The 26,556-nt window shown below is 49.2% G+C and overlaps 1 protein-coding gene across 1 annotated transcript; it reads left to right on the top strand.

Moving 5' to 3' along the window:
- Positions 1–24,900, top strand: ALKBH5 (alkB homolog 5, RNA demethylase). The gene is made up of 4 exons (XM_045824171.1): positions 1–1,830; positions 10,123–10,203; positions 20,708–20,863; positions 21,758–24,900. The coding sequence occupies exons 1-4, from the start codon at positions 1,061–1,063 to the stop codon at positions 21,933–21,935; spliced, it is 1,185 nt and encodes a 394-aa protein (XP_045680127.1). The 5' UTR covers positions 1–1,060; the 3' UTR covers positions 21,936–24,900.
- Positions 24,901–26,556: the final 1,656 nt, after the last annotated feature.

Below are 26,556 nucleotides of genomic sequence, written 5' to 3'. Positions count from 1 at the left end.
GGGCAGTGAGGTCCCCAGTCAATGCGTACAGGTCCTGTGAACATCGTTGTCTGAGTTCAGAGCTGGGACTCAGGGCTTTCGGTTCCTTAGTTTCAGAAGTTTTTTTTAAGCGTCTGAGAGCTTTCTTCCAGTAAGACCTTTACTCAGGCACTTACTTAGCCACCTATTCACCCTTCAGGGGCCCTCCCCGCCGCTAATTAAGTGACGGATGAAGTAGCCAAGGCGACCGCCTGATTGACAGGCATGATTACCAACCACCTTCAGGAAGCTCCCGTCTGGGCCCGCCCGGCGCGTGGCTGGTGGCTCTTGAAAGAAGTGAAAGCGCCAAAAGGGACGGTAACCGCCAGCCTAGGTTGTTGGGAGCTGAGGCATTTTCGGACAGTCGGACGATGCCGTGACGCAGTGTAGCGACAGCGTTGGCAGTGTGAGAGCACCCCTGTGGAGGGAGCCCTTCGGTCGTGGAGGTGGCACGGCGTGGAAGCAGGTTGCTACTTGAGAGTGCTCTCTTGGAGTCCTTCTAGAGTGGGGGAGGGGTGGACGAGGAGCTGTTCTGTCTGCGCTTGCGCGTTCATCCCTGCTGACCCGGCCCGCACGCTCGCGCATGTCCGCTGATCGCGGAGCCGCGGTGGCCGGCGTCAGTGCGCGTGCGCGTTGACGAATCTTCTGAGGAGCGGCGCTGGCGGACGTCGAGCGAGCGGTGCGTGACGTCGTGAGGAGCTCTTTAAAGTGCGGGTTGGGTCTGGCGTCGGAGGGGCTGGCCTGGAGTCAAGCTGATCCTGCGCAGTCGTCCTCCGCGGCATGAGGTGCTGCTGGTTCTCCTGCTGCCCGGGACGTGGAGAAGGTGGAGGAGGAGGAAGCACCGTAGCCTCCACTGCTGCATGACCCGCCGCCTCTGAGGCTCGACCCAGCACCTGGTCTTTCGACTTCCCCCGGCGGGTCCTCGTATGGGGGCCTGACGCTGAGGACCCCCTTCCCCTCGGGGGCCCCGGGGCGCATCCCCCGAGAGCCATGCCCGGCCGCCCAGCCCGCCCCGAAGGACCCTGAGCAGCGTTGCGGGGCTATGGCGGCCGCCAGCGGTTACACGGACCTGCGTGAAAAGCTCAAGTCCATGACGTCCCGGGACAACTATAAGACGGGCAGTCGGGAGGCAGCGGCGGCAGCCGCGGCTGCTGTGGCAGCCGCCGCCGCGGCCGCGGCCGCCGCCGAGCCTTACCCGGTGTCTGGGGCCAAGCGCAAGTACCAGGAAGACTCGGACCCCGAGCGCAGCGACTACGAGGAGCAGCAGCTGCAGAAGGAGGAGGAGGCGCGCAAGGTGAAGAGCGGCATCCGGCAGATGCGCCTCTTCAGCCAGGACGAGTGCGCCAAGATCGAGGCCCGCATCGACGAGGTGGTGTCCCGCGCCGAGAAGGGCCTGTACAATGAGCACACGGTGGACCGGGCTCCACTGCGCAACAAGTACTTCTTCGGCGAGGGTTACACGTATGGCGCCCAGCTGCAGAAGCGCGGGCCCGGCCAGGAGCGCCTCTACCCGCCAGGCGACGTGGATGAGATCCCCGAGTGGGTGCACCAGCTGGTGATCCAGAAGCTGGTGGAGCACCGCGTCATCCCCGAGGGTTTCGTCAACAGTGCCGTCATCAACGACTACCAGCCCGGTGGCTGCATCGTGTCCCACGTGGACCCCATCCATATCTTCGAGCGCCCCATCGTGTCTGTGTCCTTCTTTAGCGACTCCGCGCTGTGCTTCGGCTGCAAGTTCCAGTTCAAGCCTATTCGGGTGTCGGAACCTGTGCTTTCCCTGCCAGTGCGCAGGGGGAGCGTGACTGTGCTCAGGTAACCCACCTGGGAGGAGGGGGCGGGCCTGCTGCTTTAACTGCCTACCTTGACCCAGGTGGCAGGAGTCAGTTGGAGCCCTCACTTTACAGTTCTAACCCGTTCAGGGGTGTGCGTTTAAAACATGCAGTATGAAAGCAGGGAAGGGTCAGGGAACGATCTAGAATTCTGTATCCCGAGGGTAGGTTTGATGTGATCATGGACATGACTGAGAATTAATCTTTCCATAAGGCTAAATAAGATTTTAGGAATTTCTCTTTGTGTTTTTTAGCAAGTCACTTTTATTTTGGACCTCCGTTTTCAAATCTGTGATTTTCTGAGAAATGAGTTAAACTTACCATTTCAGAATCTTTCCAACTTGGGTATTCGTGGTTTCCTTAGCAGAGAAAGTGTTTTTGGATTTCTTAACAAAAAATACGGAGGAAGGCCCCTGAGCATATTTAATTGATACACATTTTCCATTTCCAAGAGGGGGAGTGACTTCCCTAGAATTGAACGGAGTTGTGTTTGGACCAGGCACAGAGTGCAGCCCACACTTAAAAGTTCAGTCCCTGTGGGTGCAGTAGAGCCTATTGGTCCTTTGTAAGAATGTGTTACTTGTTACCAGGATCAAATGAAACAAAATAAAGCTGGTCTCTTTACCTGGAACTTGGTCTTGTAGTTATGTCAGCAGCAGAATTTAGGTTCTTGACCTCTTTTGAGCCTGATACTCTGCTGAGAATTAGTCATTGCCCCCAGAGAGGATTGCCTGTTGGAGCTTCTTTGCTGTTTACATGAAGCAAAACATTTACCTGGATGCTGCCTCCTTCTAGTCCTGAAACAGGTAACTCTAGCAGTGTACTTCAGTAATCCCCAAAACTTTTTAGGAGGTGTAGTCTTCAGCTCTTCAGAGGGGCTTGGTTGACCACGAGATTCTATTGTGGGATCAGGACATGCTGAGGTTTTGCTACAAGCAGTTTAAACTCTGAAGTGCAGGCAGATCATGGCAGGAAGCAAGGTCCCTGGAGCCCTCTTCATATCAGGAGCAGGTCATCTAATTTGAGTTGAACAGCTGAAGCTGCTTCCTTATCTGAGGTGGCATCAGAACCTTGTGATACCTGAGGCCTTATGGTGGGAAATTTTGGGAAGTCGCTCTAAACAGAAATAGTACTTAGGCTTTCTAATGTGTTAGTTGCCTCTTTGTCATTTGGGCTTCTCAGCTCCTGAGTCCTATACATGGTTCTCCCAGACTGACGTCCTAGCCCTTTAGGATGGGATTTCCAGAGGAGCCCCTCTCAGGTGGTTTGCTGTGGAAGACAGCTTGGTGTCTGACTTCATTGAAGGGTACTAGATGCTGAAAGGACCTCATACAAGAGCATTTGGTCTCTTAATAGGATGTTAATTTTCACATAGTCACAGACCCTTACGGTTGTTTAGAAGGTGTAAATAGTAGTCAGGTGTGTAATGAGATCACAAGGGGCAGTTTGTGACTTTGAGACTCCCTGCACCTCGGTATACATGAACACCCCTGTATTGAAGAGCAAAGTTTCATGTTTTTTAAAAATATTTTTTAAAGATTTTATTTATTTATTTTTAGAGAGGGAAGGGAGGGAGAGACAGACAGACATCAATGTGCAGTTGCTGGGGGTCATGGCCTGCAACCCAGGCATGTACCCTGACTGGGAATCGAACCTGTGACACTTTGGTTCGCAGCCGGCGCTCAATCCACTGAGCTACGCCAGGCAGGGCAAGTTGCATGTTCTTAAAGTGCAGGCCTGGGGAACACTTTGTAAAGTGAATGACTGTCTAACCACTATACCGTACACATGAAACCAATATAAAATAATACTGGAAGTAAATTGTAATTGAAAAATAAAAACTTTTTAAAAGCAGGTCTATTAGTGAACAGTCATTCAATCTTTTTTTTAGAATAATAAAGTCCTAAAGTTTTCCTAGTCCTCACCCCCGCCCCCCCTTGCCCCGCCCCATTCTGACTTGGCTGTAGAGTTAGAAGTGCTGTGCCAGGCTTTGAGTCCAACCCCCATTTGCTTTGGGATCTCCTGGGCATCATCTGTCCTGGCTTTCTCATCTGTAAAGTGGGGGGTGATGCTAACATCCAAAGCCTATTAGAATTAAATGATTTGAATTAAATGATTTGGTGTATGATATAGGACCTGGCACTTAAATGGGTACTTGCTTCTGTGCAGTCATTTAATGATTCTCTGTCCTTACTCTTTGGAGAAGGGGCTAGGGATTTGGTGGAGCCTAAAACATGGCTTTTCCCTTCATGGAATTTGCAAGTCAGTGGAGACTGCAGACAGTTATAGCCCAGGAAGTTAACTGCAGGAGTATGTTGAGGGGGGAGAAGGGACATCTTAACCCATTCTGGGATGTTGAAAGTTTTGGGGAGTAATTAAGCTGGAACTGGAAGGTCGAATAGGAGTTAGCCAAGCAAATGAGGCTTTGGCTGTAGTAGTAGGGAATAGTCATAGGTAAGGGGCATGGTTAGGTGCTGACTTAAGGCAGTTGAAGTTATTAGTCCTTACATCCAGCCTGGACCTGAAGTAGAGAGTCTGGTGAGGCATGCCTTGGTAAAGCTCTAGATCAAAGCTTCTCAACAACAGTACTATTGACTTTTGGGCTGGCTAATTCTTTGTTGTGCTGAGGCTGTCCTATGCATTTTAGAATGTTTAGCAGTATCACTGACCTTTATCCACCAGATGCTAGTAACACCTATGACAATCAAAAATGTCTCCAGATATTACCAAATTTCCTTTGGGGGTTGCAGAATCATCCCCAGTTGTGAACCATTGCTCCTGGGTTCTGAACACCCCCACTAATTGAAATCTTATAGCACCTGCTCCCTTAGCACTCTCAGCTTACTTGGTGTGCAGGTGGGTGAACACCTGCTTGTTAGTAGTGGTTCTTTTCAAATCCCGCTTGAGTTCTAACCCAAGCTGGTAAAAAGGTGAAGCTTTCTTTCACTTCGTAGTGTGTATCCCAGCCCAGGGGTGAGAAGGAGTTGTAAGGCTGACATTGGAAGGGAATGACTGATGAAGACTGGTTCTCTGCAGATGGGGAAGGGATCTAGGAATTCTTATCTGATTCAGACTTCATTTGTTTGTGGCAGTGCTATCTATACCTATCCAAATCAATATAGCCGGAATATATTCTTTTTTTTTTTTTAAGATTTTATTTATTTTTGGAGAAAGAGGGAGAAAAACATCAAAGGGCAGTTGCCTCTCCCGTGCCTCTAACTAGGGACCTAGCCTGCAACCCAGGCATGTGTCTTGACTGGGAATTGAACCAACAACCTTTTGGTTTGCAGGCTGGCGTTTAATCCACTGAGCCATACCTGCCAGGGCCAGAATACACTCTTATATTAATAGTTGTCACCATGGATATTAGTGTGTGGCACACATTGACTCGACAGTGTCCCAATGTGGGTATTTAGAGCAAGGTTTCATAGACCCTTCTGGAAGTGCTGCAAACTTCTTTCCAAACTGAGTCAGCAGTTGTGTTTTTGTAACCTTCCCCTGTTGGGCTTGGGCGGATCCTCTCTGAATGCTGTTCTCTAGGGAACTAAATATATTTTACCTCCTCTTCATACCATACTCCTCCTCCTGTTTCTTGTAGGGTGAATGGACACATTGAAACAGATTTCAGTCGGATTAATTAGAATGATTACCTCAAGGCTAATTGCTTACTTACTGCTACTTTTAATCATTGCATGGTCAGTGGTTGTGGTGGCCACATGCCTGAGACCCAGGCCTTACCCACCTGTATGGAATGACTATGGTATCTCACCCAGCCATGGGATACAAAGAGGTGAGCTCAGCCTGTGACTTCTAGTTCACAGTTGATACGGGGTGGAGTGGGTACTCCTGTCAGTGCTGGGCTAAGGGCTGATCTTGTTCAGCTGGTTGAAAGCAAAATTTAGCTTTCTGGCTTAAAATAGTTAGGAAAGTAGGGCACATAGGCCTGGGCCACATCTCTTGTGTGGAATCTTTTGATTCCATGGGCGGGGAAGGAACCTCTATATGAAGTCAGGGCTATGCATTCTCAGGAGGTGCTTTGGGCCAGACCTTGCTTCTGCCAGGCCTGACAAAAAAGCAGATAGCAGTGAAAGGAAAGGAAGCTAGCAGTGAGCTGTGGTCTTAATCATGAAGCTCAGAACAAGCAAAATAAACAGGCCATAAAAATTTCAGGGCAGGATGGCCATTTTCGGTTGGGGTGGTTGGTGTGCAGCTGTTGCTAAGGTATTGCTGAGGCCAGTGAGGCCCCAAGGACAGATTGGATCTTGTCACTAGGAAACATAAATGGACTTTTCTTTTTATCCCTCATTACCTATTCCCTACCCACAATCAAAAAACAAAAATGTAGCATAGACACTGAAACCAAGAGTTTGATTGGCATTCCAGTGTCATCATCATAGCTGTTTGACTTTGAGCAAGTTAATTAACTTCTCTGGGACTTAAGTTTTCCTCTGCCAAATGGTCCTGTTAATACCATGAAGTTGTTATTGAAGGTTGAATCTCGTTCACACTACTGAATGCTTGAAATTGAGGTAAAGTGTCTCTGGAGATGAGTTGCTTTCTCTGCTCAGCTACTCTATCTGTACCTTGGTGTATACAGAATTGGGACTTGGAGAAGGTTGACCTTCTTTATAGGGAGTCCCAGGACTTCCAACAAAGTTACGCCATGTGTTGTCTTGGAGGTTTGGGTCTAGAGCTCACAATCCCACTCCTGTGCCAGGTGGTTGGCCTGCTGCCTGCAAAAAGCTTAAGCTTCTGAGCCATGCAGGTCTATCACTGGAGGCTGCCCAGAGTGGGTAGCACCAGCCAGAAGGAGGCTGTCACAAGGCCAATATCGTGGCTGGTTCCCCCATCTCTGGTTCTGTCCTGTGCCAGGCAGGGCACAGTAGTAGGGGACTGGGGGCCATTGTGGAAATGTGCCATGACAATTCAGTCTCCAAGATGGTCCCCTGGAGGATTTACAATCCCTTATTGAGTTATTCAGATTTCTCATTTAACCTGCACCAGTCCTCTAAAGAATGACTTGCTATTTCGCAGATGTGGAAACTGAGGCTTCAAAGCACTGGAACAGTTGAGCTTAACACATTTTATTGTGTTCACTGTATGCAGAGATGAGTGAGAACTTTGTAAGTCTTTGTCTTGTAGGGAAGATATTTTTCACAAGACTGAATGTAATAATAGAAAGGTGTGGGTGGGCACTGTAGGGGAGTCCTGTCCTGGGGAGATGAGGAAAGCTTTCCAGGGGAAGAGACTCTCAAGAGTCACCCTAAAGCACAGAACTTGTGGATGAGAGAGCCATGTTCTGTGAGTCTTTCTGCTGGCAGCATACTAGTCACTGCTGCATGAGGGACTCAGCCCAGGCAGGCTGACCAGCTTGTGGTACTCCACCCCCACCCCAAAAACAAAAGAGCAGGAGGTACTGGAACTTTTTTTATGCCAAGTAAGGCTGGACCGAGGGCATATTAAGTTTCAGACTGGCAGACCAGGACTTGCAAACAGTTTCTCTTGTAGCAAGTAGGTTCCTTAGTAAATAACCCTGTGGTCTCAGCTGGACCCTCCTGCTGAAGGTTGGCCAGAACATCCCCTGCTCAGGACTTTGAGCCTCCTGCTCCCAGAGGAGCCTGATATTTAAGGGAGGGTTCAGTAGGCTGCCAGGAAGTTCTAGGAGACCAGTGCTGATGAGCTTTTCAGGGGGCCCAGTAGCACGGTCATTTCTGTAGGCCTCTGCAGTCCCACCTCTTCACTAGTTCTGAGGCTTAGGCTCCATGGCAAGAACCTGGCGTGGTTTGTTTAACATTCTAGAGCCCTTTGGGGTGCAGGGACTGTTAAACTTTGATAAACATCTGGATTTTCTCCAGGACTGTATTAACAGAAGGGTTTTTTTGTTGGAGATGGAAAGTCAGGGCCATTGACAGTGCCCGTAGTAAAGTCAGATCAGTAACACTTGTTAACAGTAGGGAAGGTGGCCTGTAGCCAGTACTGCAGATTTAAGCCTTATAACTGTGCCTTGGAGCACCTTTGGGGGATTGGATTTAGCTCTTTGAGGAAGTCCTGTGTTTCTGTGGGACTGCCCTGCACTCCCTCAGTGTGGAGTAACAAGAACCTAGGAGGATACCTAAAGATTCTAGCTTTGGGAATAGGCCTGAGGAGGCCTCTGCTGCTGGCAGATCCCTGAATGGGGAGCCTGGATCACATCTTCTTGGCAGGTGCTGAACCCGAGGCTCTGGATTGCCCCAGGGTGGTCCAGGGCCCTCTGGTTTGTGTCAGATGTTTAATAAATGAGAGTGGGGTTCCAGGCACCCTGCATTATCTAACTTAATTCTCACAGCAGCTCTGTAGGTTGGCCTCTCACTGCTTCTTTCCAGAGATGCCAACCATGTAGTCTTATAACTCTGTAATTCTGCCTGGAAGGGAGGAGGTACTGTTCCCCTTTTAAAATTTTATAACCACCTCTTGGCTGAGTAGCTCAGTTGGTTAGAGCATCATCCTAATATGCAGAGGTTGTGGGTTCAATCCTTTGTCAGGGTACATACCAGAATCAGCCAGTGAATGCATGAATGGATGAAACAACAAATTGATGTTTCTCTCTGTCTCCCCCCTCCTAACTCTCCATAAAATCAGTAAATATTTTTTAAAGATTTTATTTATTTATTTTTAGAGAGGGGAAGGGAAGAAGGAGAGACACATCAATGTGTGGTTGACTCTCAAGTGCCCCGCTCCTGGGGACCTGGCCCACAACCCAGGCATATGCCCTGACTGGGAATAGAACCAGCAACCTTTGGTTCACAGGGTGGCGCTCAATCCACTGAGTCACATCAGCCAGGGCAATAAATAAATTTTTAAATATTAAAATCTTATAATCATTAGTGGCCGTAAAGGAATACCTAAGTTATAAAGCATAACAAAATGAACACCCAGAACCTATTACAGATGAAGAAACTTAGGTTTAGGCCTAACCAAGTGACTTAACTAAGGTCAGAAAGCTAGCAGGTGTCAGAGCTCAGGTTCAAATTCAAGTCTCTTCAACTCCTCAACTCCTGTGGGCATTTTCATGCTACAAACATTAATGGGTGTTATTTGAGAGAAGGTTCTTTGGTCAGTGCTCAGTAAAAGCAGATTTTTTTGCTATAGTAATTCCCAGATCTGTAAACTCCTTAACATTTTCCAAATTGATTTGACTGTGGGCATTTGTCCATAGTCTCTTGAGTGACTAATGTTCACAGAGAAAACTGAAAAACTGGTTTAGGAACAGCTATGAGGGGAAATCCATAAAATAGAGGTTATTTTCACTACCCACAATGTGACATCAAATCAGATTTCCAGTTCAGAGGTGCTTCCCTCTCAAACTTTTTTATTTGCTCTTGCATCTTGCCCACAGTGGGGCAGGCTGGCCTACAGCGTTTGTGATGGTTAAGCTTATGTCTTTACAGCTGCCCTTGAGAAGGGAGCTGACAAGAAGCCATGTAGAGGAAGATTTATGGTCTGGGGTGATCAAGGGAGTCCTGAGAAGGAGGAGAAGGCAGAGAAGTCACTCCCCTCCGTCCAGGCCTGCTGCCGAGTATGTTTCTGGCTGAATAAAGCTGCCTCAGCTAAGTGGAGGAAATTGGGGTGCTACATGCCCAATGAAGGGCATATGAGGGGGCTTGGAAAGTTGAGTTTGCTTCCAGACACCAGATCAGGGAGACATTAGCTGTGAAGAGGACAGCCATCTACATTCATTGGTCGGTGAGCAGTTTTAAAAGTCGTGTATCTTGATGGAAATAGTTGAGTGTGATGGAAATTCTTAAAATATTTGAAACACAGCTGTCTTCAAGATTTTGGAGTCCCCCCACATGGAGGTTGTTTGAAAGGTATATTTCAAGTAGACGATCTCTTTTTGAACATTGCATCTACCTTGGCTTCCTCAGCAAGCTGAAGGGTGGGGGAGGGAGGGAAGAGGAGATGTTTTTCTTGTCACCATAGTCTGGCCTGAGTCACTCCAGCTGCCTCCAAAGGCCCTTTATAAGAAGGCCTTCTATCCTGTACCAGGAGATTCTTGCTTTGGCTTCTGCCTTAAGGTTTCTGTGCATGGTTTCTGGACAGAAGTATTCTGGAGCTTAACATGGTATTTGCCTTCCATGTAGATCCTGGACCCTCTCAAATAATTGGGCAGAGGGCCACCTAAGACCTGAACCATATTTTTTTCTCTTCACCACCCTATGCCCCAGGAATCTTGATTGTCTGTCTACTCTCCATCTCACATACTGTTTTCTTTCTTTCTCCCCCCTCCCCCCCACAGTGGATATGCTGCTGATGAAATCACTCACTGCATACGGCCTCAGGACATCAAGGAGCGCAGAGCAGTCATCATCCTCAGGAAGTAAGTGGCTGGTACCTGCAGGCCTGCCTGTCTGAAGATGTGGGTCTGGGTTCCCTTAGAACAGGGGTGTCAAACTCATTTTCACGAGCGGCCACATCAGCCTTGTGGTTGCCTTCAAGGGCCAGAGGTAATTTTAGGACTGTATAAATATAATTATTCCTTAACTAGGGGCAAGGAGCTCGGCACTGCTGCTGGGTAGAAACAAGGTGTTGGGCCACATTCAGCCCATGGCTTTGTGTTTGCCACCTGTGACTTAGAACTTGGTTCCTTTGTATCAATAGCATGGCAGCCTAAAGCCTGAGAGAAGAAAAAGGATGTAGGTCTTTTTTTCTTTTTTTAATTGAATTCTGTGAGGATAAAGTATATTTTCTTCCTTAGAAAAGTAAGTTACGTGGCTGTTTAACTATAGGGAGCTTAGGACTGAACAAAAGCACATGCTGCTAATGTTCTTATGGGAATAGTCTTAAGACAGGATTTGGGGAACACTTTTCCAGACCCCCCCCTTCTTTTCCCCACCTCCTTCATTCTTATTTGTCACGTGTTTTTGCGGATTATTTTTAGACTGTGCCTTTGCAGCCTACTTTTAAAATGCCTAGGTTTTCACTTTTGAGAGGAGCAGGGAGTGAAGGTAGGAAACAAAGGTGTGAGGTTAGGCAGCAGTGTTCCGCAGGTGCATAGCTTGTGGCTGTCCCTCCTCTTTGGCCAGGGAGTCAGAGATATACTGACCAACATTGCCACAACCAGCCTCACTGGCACTTTTTTCTTTCTGTTCATGGGGTGAATAGACTGGGCCAGGCAGACACTGAGTCATGATACGCCTGCCTTTAGATTAGAGTGCAGGGTCAGATGAGACGTTAGTGAGCAGAGCAAGACTAGTGCTGAGACCCAGGCTAGAACAGAACATCCTATAGTTTGCCGTCTTTTTTTTTTTTTTTTTAATAAACTATTTTTTAGAACAGATTTAGATTTACAGAAAATTGTGAAGCTAGTGCTAAGAGGTTTCATGTCCTCCACAGCCCATGTCTCCTGTTAACATCTTATTTTATAATCAAGAAATCAATGTTGACCCATGATTATTTAACTGAAGTCTGTACTTATTCAGATTTCCTTAGTTTTTTCCTAATGTCTTTTTTTGGTTGTAGGATTCCACATTATATCTAGTTGTTATGTCACCTTAGTTAGTCTGCTTGGCTGTGACTGTTTCTCAGACTTGCCTTACTCATGGTTACATTGGTCAGGTGTTTTTTTTTTTTAATATCTCTCAATTGGGATTTGTCTCATATTTTTCTCATGGTTACATTGGGGTTATAGGTTTTGAGGAGGAAGACTGCAGAGGTATAAAGCACCCTTCTCCTCGGTGTCATGTCCAGAGCACAAGACTTAACACTGCTGATGTTGACAATGATCACTTGGCTGAGGTTGTGCTCGCCAGATTTCTGCATTCCAGAGTTAAACCGCTCTCCCATCCGTTCCGTACCCTCAGGATGAGGTCTCTGTGTGCAGCTCACATGAAGTGGGAAGGTAGCTCTTTTTAAGGGAGAAGTAGCCACACAGATTACTTAGAATTCTGCACAGGAGTGACTTCTCCCCCATTTGTTTATATCTTTATTTAATCATTTACTTACATCAGTATGGTCTCGTGGGTACTTATTTTATTCTCAGTTTGTTCCAGGTTTAGTCATTGGGGGCTCTCTTTAAGTATTTCCTTAACTTGCCTTATTTTATTCTATTTGTCTAACTTCAGTTGATAACTTCGGGCCTAGAACTCTAGAATAATGTGATGGGAAGTTTCTTTGGTGTGGCTCTGCCACTCCATCAAGTCAGAACTTTGAGCCTCTGTGTTAAAGGTGATGATTTAGACCTGTGATGCAAGCAGAGCATTGGGCATGTTTGGGAGCTCCAGGCATAGGTCAGCTTGGCATCTGGTAGCCTCTCTCCTCTAACCAAAAAATGTTCCCACAATTCATCAGAAGAAGGTTTTTTATCTGTCTTGTAGTTCTCAGCACAGGCCAAAACCTAGAACCTGGAAGTGATGGAGCCCAGAGTGCCATTCATTTCTTCTTAGTTTCTACCTGGCACCACCAACTGCCGCCTGGGTAGTCCACCCAGGCCAGGAACTAGAGAGGAACTCCCAGGGTGATACAGAACCAGAGCTGCAATTTCCCAGGTGTTCCCCCCAAGCTTCTGAAAATAGCTTATCTCAGGGAAATCTTCCCTGGAGGTACAAATGGAGGTGTCCATAGCCAGAGCATCAGCTGTTGCCTTCTTGAATGGTGGCTCCCATACCTGGCTGCCTAGATGCTCTTTGGTGGACGGAAATGTCTGCACTGTTACCCAGTTCTTCCAAGAAGTTCTTAGCCACCTGGGCCCCTGGCAGTGGTCTGACCTCAGAGGATGGCTACTATGGGTGACTAAGGCTCTTTGACCTTCTGACTTGAGTGGTCCCAAGAGCCAGCCAGGGACTAGGCTGGAGGGCAGACACAGAGCTGTGGTGTGAGAGGGCTAATGAGGAGTAGGAGGGTGCTCCCCAGCTTCTCCAGGCAGCTGAGGCACAGGCCTGTCTGTTGCCTACAGAATAAAATCCAAGCTCTTTGTTGGGCTTTGCCTATCAATCTACCCTAATCTCTTCTACTCCTCACTTATGTTAAAGCACCTGCAGTTCCAACTATTCTCCTTGGACTTGTGTCCTGGGCTCTTGGAACAGTGTGGCCTTTGTAGGGAATGCTTTCCCATCTATCATGTTTAGCTTCTGATCTACACCCTACCCTGCAAATGACCCACATGTACACACTGAAAGTTGGTTAACCTAGCCATCCCTCAGGGCTTAGGTGTTGGCTGATTTGACATTCAGGGAGCATCGTGTACACACCTGTAGCAGTCTCACTACACCTCCTCCCCGTTTAAACTGTCATAGCCCACCCACTTGCATTGTGAATTTCTAAATCTGTGTTCTCTAGGGCAGGGAGATCCCGATCCATTGGGAGCTCAGCCTGAGGCCTAGCCCAGAGGACTGTTCAGGCTGAGGAGGAGCAGCTCCAGAGTAGCTATAGGGTCTTGTCTTGGTAAAGGACAAGCTGGTCCTGGCTGGGTGGCTCAGTGGATTGAGTGCTGGCCTGTGAGCCAGAAGGTTGTCAATTTGATTCCTGGTGAGGGCACATGCCTGGGTTGCATCTGTGTCCCTTGTTGGTGTCACGTGAGAAGCAGCTCATTGATGTTCCTTTCACACATTGATGTCCTCTGGCTCTCTTTTCCCCTTCCTTCCATCCTCTCGGAATATAAATAAAATCTTTAAAAAAGAGCAAAGGACAAGCTGGTGACAGATGAAAAGGGGAGCATCTTGGCCCAGGCACTTCCCAGATATCAGGGATGTGGCCTTGGTGGGTACCCGGTTGACTTGATGTCTTCTGGTGTAGTCACATTCAGATGGGTAGAACTTGGGCATTGAGCCTGGCCCTACTCATAAGCAGAGAGGTAGAGAGTCTGTCTTCTCTCAAGATTAGAGGGAAGGCCTGGGGGCTCTGTCACTGGCTCAGGTCAGTCAGCTAGGATGGTCTTTCTCAGGGCCTCATGGGGAGAAATGGGTGGGTGGCTGCCAAATGCTTCCAGTTCAGTAGAGTGTAGCTCCTTTTACTATGGGTGGTGCTCAGTTGTCATGCATGTGGTGTTACTGTTTCTCACAGGGAGAACTGCCAGGCTGGGAGTGACCTGAGAGCCTCTGTAGTGGAACCCTTGGACTTAGTGTTATAATTTGGGGCACTACCAGTAAATGGCTGAGGAAGGCTCTCTTGGTGCTGGATCTTGTGGTCCTTTGGTGGGTGGCACAATGTCGTACCACAAGCCCTGTTCCTGTCTCAGTGTGTCAGTGGGGTGGATGCTATGAGTTTAAGAAACAAACACACAGAAGGGCTTTCTTGCCTCTGCTGTGCAAGTAGAGAGCTGATTGATAAGCATGTTTTAAGTGACAAGGGAACTGCTTTACAGAGGAGGTGAGGTGAGGTGGTCGCTGCAGGCTGGTCAGCTCCTTGGCATTCCCTAACTTCCTTAAATGTCACTGTTTCCCAGCCCACCCAGAGCAAGCCGCCCAACACACATGTTTGTCAATCATTGGCACCCTGGGCAAGGAAACTGGACCTAGGCTTTACAAAGGTGTAAAGTTTTAAATTACTGGTTAGAGAATGAAAGGACTCACCAACTTCTTGGGTGTAACAATTCAGAGCAGGTGGTAGCAGTGGTCCATTTTTTTTCCCACAGTTCCCTGGTGTATACCTTCTGAAGGACCTTGCGAGCTGCCCCATGCCAGGCACTCACCTGGCATAGGTGCTAGGCACTGAGTGGAGTACTGCCCGCGCCCAGACATACTTGACTACCTTCAGGTGGCACTTCTCTGGAAAGCTAGTTTGGAAGGATCTTTGAGCAGGAATTCCAGACTCTGAAACATTAAGCATCAACCATGCACAAGGCACCTGAGGCAAACATGCAGGAAATTTAGCTCCCTTGGTGCTCGGCATGTGATAGGTGGACATTTTGCATGCCAGTGCAACACAGGCAGAATGAGCACTGTTCTAGAAGCAGAGTATGTTTCCCTTGGCCTGGGGGGTGGGGAATTACATCTAGCTCTGTGGGGTTATAGGGCAAGGGAGGAGGGGGCTGGTGTTTAAGATAGGCTTGGTAGTGGCACACCCACACCTTTCTTCTCTCTCAAGCGTGCTATCTCCTAAACTCTTAAGGGTGCCCACAAGACTTAGAACTAGGGGAACAGTGGGCTACGGCAGGTCATCCTGAGCTGACCTCGTGATCTTGATCTCTAAGGTCCCTTTTCTCTAACTTCCCAGTGAGCCGACAGCATATCCACCCTGGGCTCTCCTGGTGCTTCTTCTATCCTAAGCCCTTCCTTCCTTGTTTCACTGTCTCCAGCTTTAATAACTGTACTCTCAAAAAATAAAAATAAAAAGGCCTGGTAGATCTGGTAGATCTGGCTCCTGTGTTAGATACTGCATGCTAGGCAGAAAAGGTGATTAAGCTCAAAGACTGGAAGGCAGAAAGTACAGAGGGTCTCTGTAGTTAAGAGGTGATGCGAGGGAAGAGGCCTTGGATCAACACTTGATCATCAGGAGGGAACTTGTGGGCCTCAGGGCCTTCCTTCTGTTTGGTGGCCAGAGTACTTAATCCCTGGGTCTTCAGGAAGCCCCCAGGGCTGCACTGGGTCTGCAGAGGAGACACATGGAGTGCCTCAGGGCAGTGTAAGTACCCTTCTTGGTCAAGTGGTGCTGACCTCAGAGAAGGCCGAAGCTGGAAAGCCAGCTGGAGATTTACTTGCCAAGTGTTAACGAAGGCTGGTGTTAGCTAGGTTCTGTGCTAGTGCCAGGAATGTGGTCTCTTCTCCTTCCCTTTGTCCTTTGGGGGAAGGCAGACATTTAGCACCTTACCTGGGACCAGCCAAAGAAGGCTTTCCAGAGAACTGCCACCTGAAGGTGATCAAGGATGTGTGGGTGCAGGCAGCACGGAAGAGGCTTAGGGGCAAAGACAGTTCAGGCAGAAGAGATGCTCTTTACAGAGGCTTAGAGTCTGGGACTCTGAGGTCGTCCATTCTGGAACCCAGAAGTGGATTAGAGCAATTGATAGAGTCTAAGATAGAAAAGCCTTTGTGCTGTGCCAGAGAAATCTGGAGGGTGCTGGGTAGCCACTGAAGCGTGAGCATTGGGGTGCGGGACTCACATGGAAGAAATTGTAGGAGGCTGAGCTAAACAGTTTATTTAGTCATTCAGGCTGAGGCCTCCCAAGGTCAGGGGGAGACCCTCCCTGAAAGTAGAGCAGCTGTAGTGGGGAGGCTGTGTGCATGGACAAGCTGAGGTGAGAATTGAGGCTACCCCCTTGGGTGGGTGAGGATGAGTGGACAGGTTTTGGTTTCCCTGACCAGGCCTGAGACATCATCCCGCTGAGACCCTTGCCCTCGAGTCTGTCTTCATGGTTCTTGTCTCCTATGCTACCTTTTCCTCCCTAGTGAGTGTGTGCCCACACACTCTCCCTACCCACTTTACTTGGCCTGACTAGCCTGTTGTACTCACAGCCTGTCCAAGGAGAAAGGGGGTGATGAGGCCCCCTGGGGCGGGGTGTCACTGGCTTGGGTTCTGGGCCTGGCTCTGCCCCTTCCCTTGCTGAATGTAAGTCAGTGAGTGACCTTAGCCTTCTGTTCTCACCTGTAAACTGGACCAGTTGTGGTGCCTGGGCCTGGTGAAATTCCAGCGTGCCATGTTTGCTTTCCCTAGCTGCTCCCTTCCCCTCCCTCCCCTTTGACCTTGCCAGGGCATGGTAGGCGCTGGGGAAGATGATGCCCAGTCGATGCACAGTGTGAACAGAGGCACATGGAGTGGGTGGGAAGGGGCTCCAGGGGGCATGTTGTTCAGTGGCTCAGGTGAAGGAAAACAAGTGTGGTATCTGGTCTTCTAGTTCCTGGGAGATGGTATCTAGACTTTACCAGGCCTGGACTAGGGGATTCTTGGGCACTTGTTGTAGTCAGGCTGAATGATTTGGCAAGGCTCCCCTTGGGGCCTGGGTGTCTTTCAGGCTGTGTTTGAGGAGAGGTCTACTGGAAGCCCAGGACTATGTGCTTGGGGTACCCTGTCTTTGGGTAATAGCCCTCATGTGCCTTTTAGGCTCTTCTGACTATGGCAGGCCTCTACGCCTGTCTACCCCTTCTGGGGAAGCAGGGCAGGAGTTGGAGAGGGGGTGATGTTTGAGGGAGGCTGGTAGAAGATGAGGTTGCCCCCAAGGGGGTGGATATTGTTGTAGGGGAGACAGTAGTACAGATCTGGGCTTTGTGAAGTCTGATACTCAGACATGCTAGAAGCTTAGGCCTGGGGGCCTTCATCACTCAATAAACGGGTGCTCAGACAGGCCCACCACATTGCTTCCTGCCTCCCTTGGGAAAGCCAGGGTTTGTAGTTCAAGAATACTGGGTGAGGGTGCAGCCAGAATTTGGGGGAGTGGTTGGCAGTGGAGTCTGAAGTGCTGACCGGTTCACCACCTCCCAGAAAGGGTGGTCTGCCTGCTCAGCTCTGTCCTGCTGCAGTGAAGTGAGCTCACCTGGGCTTCAGAGGCCATTGTGGGGTTGTAGCTGTGTGACCTAAGCAAGTGACTTGCTCTCCAATTTAGCATTGCTCCCCACCCCCACAGTCAGTGCATTCCTCCTCAGCAGCTTCTCTGAAGGATTCCACGAGTGACAAAAGAACAGGAGGAGAACGCCTGGGACAGGTCAACTCCCTTCTGTCCCCTCAGGTCACATGGTAATGTGTCCCATTAATGCTGCCATCCTCCCTTTATTCTGGCTTCCCCTGTACCAGGGCCCTGTCCTGACACCCTGGGTGACCTTTCTGGTGTGATGGTCTGCCTGGTTAGCCCTCACCTCCAGTGCCTTGCTTGGATCCCTGGATGCTGGCTCAGATCTGTTGCTACTTGAGAAGGCCCAGACCTTACTGATAGAACTGGACTTCCTTATTCTAAATTTGTGGCTTTATGCACTGAACCCTGAGGGGCTGGCCTGTTCCCTGGGTGTTTGCTGCTTTTTAAGAGGGGTGTGCTCTGAAGTTAAGCTGTTGGTGGGCTCTGGGCTTGGGATCTGGCTCTAGCCTGGCTTCCTGCAGCCTTGTGGCTTTTTGGAAGTGGAAGGAGGGCAGGAGTTTTTCCAGCTTTTCTGAGGTGTGTTTGTAACAGCTCCAGGTGATGTGTCAGGAGCCCTTTGGGGCCCCAGAGCTTATACTGTCCTCAAAGTGGGTATAAGAGTCTGGACTTCAGGTGGGCCACCTCTGGTCACTCCTCTGAGGGCTGCCCCTCAGTAGCTGCAGAGCTGCCACATGGGCAGAACAACCCCCTTCCCTCATTTAGACAGCTAGAGAGCAATGGAGCTGGTCCATGTTCCTGGCCTATCCAGTCTGGGCTGGTTATACCTTTCTCCTCAGATTCTCTGGCAGCCCTAGACCCATAGTGAGGAGCTGCCACTACTGCCCCCTGGCTGCCCAGGCAGGCCAGTCAGGTAGTAAGCAGCTAAGGAAGGGCAGGGCCATACCAAGGCTTGGCCTGTGTCAGCTGTGCCCATGTGGCGGGACAAGGTTGTGTTTTCCAGCCCTGGAGGTTGGGCTCTCTCAGTGGCTCTGCTATTTACTCGCCATCTGTCACTAACCCAAGGAATCAATTCCAGGGTCCTTGTCCCTGCTCACCAGGGGCTTTTGGTTTCAAGGGGTTTTTGTCTGCTCTGAGTGTGTGCTCCCTGGCACAAGTGGGACCTTAGTGTAGGACTTAGCTTTGTGGTGTCAGAAGGGAATGTTCCTCCACAAGACCCTTGGAGTCCTTGAAGTCAAGTTTAATGGCTGATGTCTCATTTGGTCTGATCTCTGCCACCTGGAACTCTTAGCACAGGGATGTGAGGTCTGTCCTGGTAAAGAAGAGGCCTTCAGGGCTCAGGTGATTTTACATCTCTTTTTCCTGTCCGGGTGTTACCCAGCACCACCTCTTCCTGGTGTTCCTGTAAAGAATTCTAGCCCTGACTGGTGTAGCTCAGTGGATTAAGCTCGGGCTACGAACCAAAGTGTTGCAGGTTCGATTCCCAGTCAGGGCACATGCCTGGGTTGCAGGCCATGGCCCCCAGCGACCGCACACTGATGTTTCTCTCTCTCTCTCTATTTCTCCCTCCCCTCCCTCTCTAAAAAATAAATAAATAAAATCTTTTAAAAAATAAAAAAAAAGAATTCTAGTCTTGAGAGAGGTGACTTGTCTTTGGTTCCTAGACCCTGAGAACTTAAAGGGGCCTTACAGCCCATCACATTTCTCCCTCCTTTACCACCCAGACTGGAAAACTGAGGCCCAGATAGGGATGGTGACAAGGGCTAGGTCTTCTCTTGCTGTTGGGTCCTGCTTCCCTGATCCTAGAGTATCCAGAGTGGAGGCTAAGACTAGGGGAGCTGTGCCCTGCTGACTTCCGCCTCTGTGAGGCCAAAGCAAAGGGGCAGGGACCAGTCACCCTGCCTGCCTGCCCACTAGTTTGAGCCTGAGAGTGTCAGAATGTATGTTCCCCCTCCTGGCCTCAGGAGAGCACCCTTGTCCAGGGTCAAAGCCCTGTGACTCCTGCCTATCTGGCTTGCATTTTCACCTGGGCATAAACCTTTCTCCCAAGACTTCCAGGATATGTGACCAGCTGCTTTTCTGACTCTGTTTTCCCTCTGTTTACAGCAGGCTAGCCAGTAGGGGTAGGGGGACCAATGAGGACTGGATGTGGTTGTTACCAAGAATGGCAGGCAGCCCAGGGCAAAGCAGCGTCTGATCCCACCTCCACTTTGACTCCTGCCCTGATCACGGCATCTATTCCCTCAGAACCAAATTACTACTTTGTGCCCAGCAGCCTATGGGAAAGGTGCTTTTGGGGCCTTCTGCCCGCCATACCTTCATTACTCCTCATCCCAGGCATCTCTCCAGCCCTTTGTTGTACCAGCCTGATTTGCCAGCCTTCCCTGTATTCTACAAGGAGCCTTGGGCTTCTTTGAGGTTTCCTGGGCCTGGCTTCAGATCACTGCCCTGGGTACCTCCCTACCCAGTTTCTACAACCCCTCTTCCTTGACCTTACCTTGCATGTTCTTCCTTTACTAGGCAGTATATTCCTTGAAATTCATACCTGGTACTAGGTGGGGACTTTACCTTCAAAAGCCCTTGGGCCTTGGATGGCATGGCTCAGTTCATTGGGCCTCATCCCACAAAGTGAAAGGTTGACTGTTTCATTCCCCAGTCAGGGCACATGCAGAGTTGTAGGTTCAGTCCCTGGTTGGGGGCATGTGCAAGTCAACCGAGTGATGTTTTTCTCTTACATCGATATTTCTCTCCCGCTCTTTCTCCCTACCTTTTTCTCTCTCTAAATAAATACAATCTTAAAAAAAAAAAAAATGCCCTTGGCCCAGTCAGGATCCTGGAAGGAACAAAAGCTTCTAGGTGGCTGTGGTGGGATGAGCACTTGAATGTGGAGTTGGGCCTGGGTCCTCCTGGCTCTGCCACGGCTTCAGTGTCCTTGTGTGAGAGAGTGGAGGAACCTACACTCTGTTCCCTCCAGCCCTTCCCAGGAGAACTTTCCTGTCTTGGTGTTTTAGGCGAGGATGAAGTTGTCTATTAGAGTATGTTGGTGCCCACCAGAGGGCCTGCAACCATCTGGTAGGTGGAAATGCTCCAGAGACCCTCTGGGCCTGAGGCTGCTTCATCCAACTGAAAAGAGTGCCCTGGGATCTTTCTCCTGGGGCCACAGCTTCCTATCCATGGAAGTTTCTCATTCCCTTCTCCTAAGCCTGAATTTCAGAAGTATCTTTGGAAGTCAGTCAAACCAATTCCTGATTGAACTGCAAGAGACTGGGGCACAGAGCAGAGCTTCTGGCCTCCATACTCCAGCCTGCCTGGAGAGAGAGTTGGTTTGGCAGGATCTATACCCCCACCAGAGGGTCACAGGTAATTCCCATGCCTGGTTCTTTTGCAGGACTAGATTAGATGCGCCCCGGCTGGAGACAAAGTCCCTCAGCAGCTCCGTGTTACCACCCAGCTATGCTTCAGATCGCCTATCAGGAAACAACAGGGACCCTGCTCTGAAACCCAAGCGGTCCCACCGCAAGGCAGACCCTGATGCTGCTCACAGGTAGGATCCTCAACAAAGGCTGGCAAAGTAGCCCTGTGGCCCAGCTGGAGGGTGAGGTGGGTAGGGAAGCCTGGGATAGGTGGTTAGGAGCCTGGCATTGCCCAGCTTTCTAAGCTTTATGTCTAGTTCCCCTGGGTTGGTGGCATTGGTGGCATTCACCCTTGACCTCTGACTGATGGCCTATATCCCCATCAAGAAGAGGTTGGGCCAAGACTCCGACAAGTGGGAATGCTTGTGGCCTGACCATTTCACATTTTCAGTCCACCCAGACACTCTTGTGTGTTGAACATAAATGATAGGAGGGAAGCTTGGGACTTGGAAGATGGTGGACCAGGAGCCCATTTTGGAAGGATTGGGGAAGGTTTCTGAGGAAGTACTGGGTAAACTAAGACCAGAAGGATGAGGAAGACCTGCGGGAAGGGCAGTCTAGGCATGAGGTACCGTATGGGCTGAAACACAGGCAGGAATAGCTTGGTGGTTTTAGGGGCTAGGGGGGTTGGTGAGCAGAGAGAGGAGGTAGGCAGAGATATAAAGTGGCAGTAGTGGGCTGGAGATTGAGAAGTAGAGGGAGATGGCGGGGCGGGACTGTGCAGGGTGTTAGGCTGTGATAGGGAAGGGCTCTTCCTATCCAACAGAGTCAGAGCCAGGCAGATCCACAGGGTACTTGGGGCATGTCTCAAAGACTAGAGCGGCCCCTAGCACTTTGTTGGTAGGGACCACGGTGCCATTGCTTCTGCCAGTGTCACCCCTCTGGGGAGAACCACCAGGCTGGAGTGAGCCATTTGCAAATGAGGGTCAGCGCTGGGTGCAGAGGGTTTGGAAGAAGGAGGCATTGGCCCTGGGCCAGCCTCTTGAGTAACTCCTCCCTCCTCCTCCCACTCCAACCCCTTGCAGGCCTAGAATCCTGGAGATGGACAAGGAGGAGAACCGGCGCTCAGTGCTACTGCCTGCGCACCGGCGGAGGGGGAGCCTCAGCTCTGAGAACTACTGGCGCAAGTCCTACGAGTCTGGGGAGGACTGCTCAGAGGCCGCTGGCAGCCCCACCCGGAAAGTGAAGATGCGGAGGCACTGAGGCCTGTTGCACCCTCTCTGGAACTCTGGTTAATCCTCACGTAGTCACCCTGTTTTTTTTGTTTTTGGGGGAGGGTTTTTGACCCTTTTTTCCCCCATGGTTTGTTGCCTGTTAAGGCTGAAGAACAGAATTAGTTCTTGTTTTTCTTTTAGGATGGAAAAGCTGACAGAAACTCATGCTGGAGTAGCCAGTAGAGGCATGCAGGGCAACCATCTTCAAGTGGGGCTGTGTCAGGCCAGTTTTATTAAAAAAACAAAAACAAAAAACTCCACCACACAAAATGTTTGATTCAGAAAGTTACTGTTTTGCTTTTTATGTAAATCCTTCTCAGTGTTATAAATGAAGTTCAGTCCCCATGTCAAAGCTGGGTAGAGATCTCCTGGGCCTCACTGGCTCCACAGAGGTCCTGCTGTCCTTCCACCTGTCACCTGCTCTCCAGGCTCTAGAAAGTCATGTAGACACCCTTTTCCTTCTGTGGCTGAGTCATTCAGGGTGACTAGGCAAGGGCCTAAACAGTGCCAGCCTCTGCACCCCACAGCTGCAGGTTGAGCCCCAGAGTGCTCCACACCCACCGGCCTGCTCTGCCCACAGGTTCCTGGCTGTAGTGGTCCTGGCCTCTCGCTAAGAGCACACCTCTTTGCTGGATTGCTCCTTTCAGGCGTGCGTGTGTGTGTGGTTGTATAAACAGTTAGACTTGCCATGTTGGAACAGTTTTAGGAATTGTTTCTAGCTAGAGGGACTGGTGTCCTTCCAAGTCTAGCATTTGGAGTATGGAAAACTGTTGTGGTGTGTAATAGGGATTTGTTTTCAGTTTACTTTTTTCTTTGGTCTCTTGTCTTTTTCTTTCCCTTTCCTCTCTTCTGCATTGGCCAGTGTGGGCCTTCTACCCACACCATCCCTGTAGGAAGGTGCCCACCCCTGTCCACCTGCAGCCGCAGCCACAGCCAGAGCTCAGGTCTGCACACTGGGTTGGTGTCTCTTCTGCCATGGGGCATGGGAGCTGGGAGAGGGCTTTTAAAAAATAGTAATAAAAGGAAAAAGTCTTCTTTGGCAGTTTCTGCCTGCTTAGATTCTCGAGGACTATGAGGTTTTACTGGTCTGGGTTTGTTAGAAACGTCTCCTTGCCAGCTAGGGCCATGACCAGGCCTGCTAAGAGCAGAGGCCCTCGCAGTCCTCAGGGTATCTCCACTGTAGGAGGACCTTGTTTCACAGAGGCCCGGGTCTGAGGCTGCAGGAATTTAGGGCAGCCAGCATCAAGAATCCCTTCTCAGGGGCCAGAACTCCTTTACCAGCGTGACTCCTCAAGTTGGAACTACATAACTAAAGCAGTTGCAGGGTTTTGTTTGTTTTTTGTTCTGTTTTTTTACAGCTTTTCCCCCCAAAAATGATTTGTAGTTGTGTGTGCAGCACTTTGCCCTCATACATGTGCTCTACAATAAAAACCAAATCTAATATATTTTGAAATAGTTGTCTGATGCTGTCATAAGAGAGGGCTTGCCTTTGGTGCTTCCTTAATCTCTATTTTCTTTTTAAACTTCAAACGGGTTGGTGGTGGACAGAACTCATTGCCCACCAGGGTGGACTCACCTTCTGCTTTCTCTCCCACTCCCAGGAGGGTGGGTTTCATAAATGGTATGTCCGGGTGCCCTGGAGTCAGGATGGTCCCCTGCTGAGCTCGGGAAGCCCTTCCTCCTAGGGGTGATCATAGAGGCTATGTGCTAGTGAAGGACAGACAGCATGAGCAAAGGCAGCGGGGAGAGCCTGCTCTTTGTAGAAGATAGGCAAGTGGTTTTGCTCATTAAACACATTCTTGAGCTCTTATGTTCCGGCCAAGCCCACACAGTGGCCCCAGTAGTGAGCAAAACTTTTCTGGTCCTTGCTTTCAAAATGCATACAGTAGAGTTGTGGCATATGGATATAGGCACAAGACAGGCGTTCGGGGAGTGGGAGTGGAGCTCAGAGGGTTTTAGAACCTCCAGGTCCCACCCCTGGCTCTTATGTTCTGGTAAAGGGCTTTGGTGTAGGGGCTCCCTCATATGCTTCCAGTGCCCCGAGCCAGTCTGCTAAGCCACATTCTTGCTGTGGAAACATGGCAAGCCACTTAACTGCCCGTTAAGTGAGGAGAGTCCAGATGGAACAAGTTTCCAGTCAGGGTTCAGTCCTGCAAACTGCTGACAGATCTGGCCAGTTGGGCCTGCAGGGGTGGCCAATGGGCTCTGGATGCCCCAGAGAGGAGACATTGGAGCTGAGTGGAAAAGTGACTTGCCAAAGATCATGCTGACTGTACATGGTAGAGGTGGGCACCTCCACTCTATGCCTGGGCCCCTGACTGGGAACATGGAATTGGGAGGCTCACATGGAGAGCTGGGGAGCTGAGAGGGCCTCTCTTCTGTAGCTGTGACAAAGCCAGACTGGGATTCTTCCTAGTTCTTAGATGAAAGAGGCCCTTTGCCCAGGAGGATTGAGAAACAGGAAAGGCTAAGGAAAGGGGGTCTAGCCCTAGCAGAGCCTGCTGTGTCCTTGGCTTCAGTGTCCGTACCTGTACAGTGGCTCCTTGGCGTCCTCTCTCTAGGCCTGTGACAATCCTTTGAGCAGTCCCCAAGCCTGCAAAGGCCTTAAGGAAATGGGAGATCCCATCCTGGGGCACCAGCTGTTTGTGCCAGCCTTGCACACAGTAGGTGCTCTGACCACATCTGGCACCAGTACTGCCCACCTGAAGAGCCCATCCCATTTCTTCAACGCTGTTATGTGGTGGGGGAAACTGAGGTCCAAAGTCATGTTCATTCATTCATTCATTCAGAAAATATCTGTGTATCCTGTTGTGTGCCAAGCTCTGTGCTGGGTGCTGAGGATACAAGACAGACCTGGCATATGTCATATACACACATTACTATAAATTGTACTAATATAAAAGATGTGTAGTATATAAATTACAAATAAAATATACAATACTCTTTATTATAAATTCTGTATAGCTGGTCATTTTTCACAGAATGCTTTTGATTTTTTTTGGGGGGGGGGCCTGAATTCTTGTCTGTAGCCTACCTGTGGTGCTAATTCACCCACAATATGGTAAATGGAATTGCTTCTGCTTGTATTAGTTTCCTGTGGCTGCTGCAACAAATTACCACAAACAACAGAAGTTTATTTTCTCACAGTTCTGGTGGTCACAAATCCAAAATCACTATTACTGGGCTGAGAACACAGTGTTGGCAGGACCATGAAACTCCCAGAGATTCCAATCCTTCCCTCCAACAGCTCCTGGGCTTGTGGCCACATGGGCTCCTCTTCGGTTTACCAGATCTCCCTTTGCCCCCCTCACTGCAATGACTGGATTTAGGGCCCAGCCAGATAATCAACAGCAATCTCCCTTGTAAAGATCTTTAATCACATCTACAAGGTAAAAAAGTGTAAAATGTGAAAGAACTTAGCACTACTTTTAAATTTAATCTGCATCCTTATTATTTTCTCCATCAATTTCTTAAGTCTAGACCTGTGCTGTCCAGTACAGTAGCCACAGGACAGTTTGGCCGTTGAACACCTGAGGATGTGGCTAGTTTGAATTGAGATGGGCTTTAAGTGTAAAATACACCCCAGAATTTGAAGAGTTAGTATGAAAAGAGAATGTAAGATCTATCATTAGTTACTCGATATTGATTATGTGTTGAAATAATATTTTGGACATGCTGGGTTAAATAAAATATGCTATTTAAATTAATTTCACCTGTTTCCTGTTACTGTTTTAAATCTGGCTACTCAAGAGTTAAAATTATATGTGTGGATTGCATTATATTTCTATTGCATGGCATTGGTCTAGAAAATCAACAATAAGTCAAGCCTGCTTTATGGTATTTGCCAATTTCTGTGGTGTAAATACATTCATCATGGCTGACTTCAAGCTACTAACGCAGTGTAACTGCACAAGGAATGGTGAAGATGTCCAGAAGCACATCACTTCCACCACACAAACAATAGATGTAATTGAAGAGCACAGACAATAGCAAAACACAAAATAGGAAGTGCTTAGTCTTGAACACTACTTTTGCTTTTAATGATTTAATTTTATATGGTTTGATTTTTAATAATGGCTTTGGTTTAACAACTGACTTGCAAAAATTCTTAAAATTTGACAGCTGACTCTTGGAGCCATTATGGTCATTGTAGAAACTGCTATCCTCCAGTTAGGTTTCAGGGTGCAGTTCTCCCCTGTGCCCACAGTGAGGCAGAAGAGTCCAAGTGACGGTGCTTCACAGTGGGGCAGACCAGCTGTCCTTTGCTTTGGATTGGGAACTGGACCCCAGAGGAGAGAATTTAGGATTCCTGCTACTGCCCTGCTCAGCCAGTGCCCCCAGTGTCCGTGGGAATGCAGAGGGGCCACAGCTCACTGGAGTTTCCTCCCCTATGAGTTTTTTTGTTTTTTTTTTTTTTTTTTACTTTTATAGGGGAAGGGAGGGAGAAAGAGGGAGAGAAACATCCATGTGCCAGAGATACATGGATTGGTTGCTTCTTGCACACTCCCTACTGGGGACCTGGCCTGCTATCCAGGCATGTGCCCTGACTAGGAATTGAACCTGCAACCTTTAGGTTTGCACACCGGCGCTCAATCCACTGAGCCACACCA

The sequence above is a fragment of the Phyllostomus hastatus genome, unplaced genomic scaffold (assembly GCF_019186645.2).
Source record: "Phyllostomus hastatus isolate PE091 unplaced genomic scaffold, TTU_PhHast_1.1 phas_scaffold_55, whole genome shotgun sequence".
Lineage (NCBI taxonomy): Eukaryota > Metazoa > Chordata > Mammalia > Chiroptera > Phyllostomidae > Phyllostomus > Phyllostomus hastatus.
This window is presented reverse-complemented; position numbering and strand designations above follow the sequence as displayed.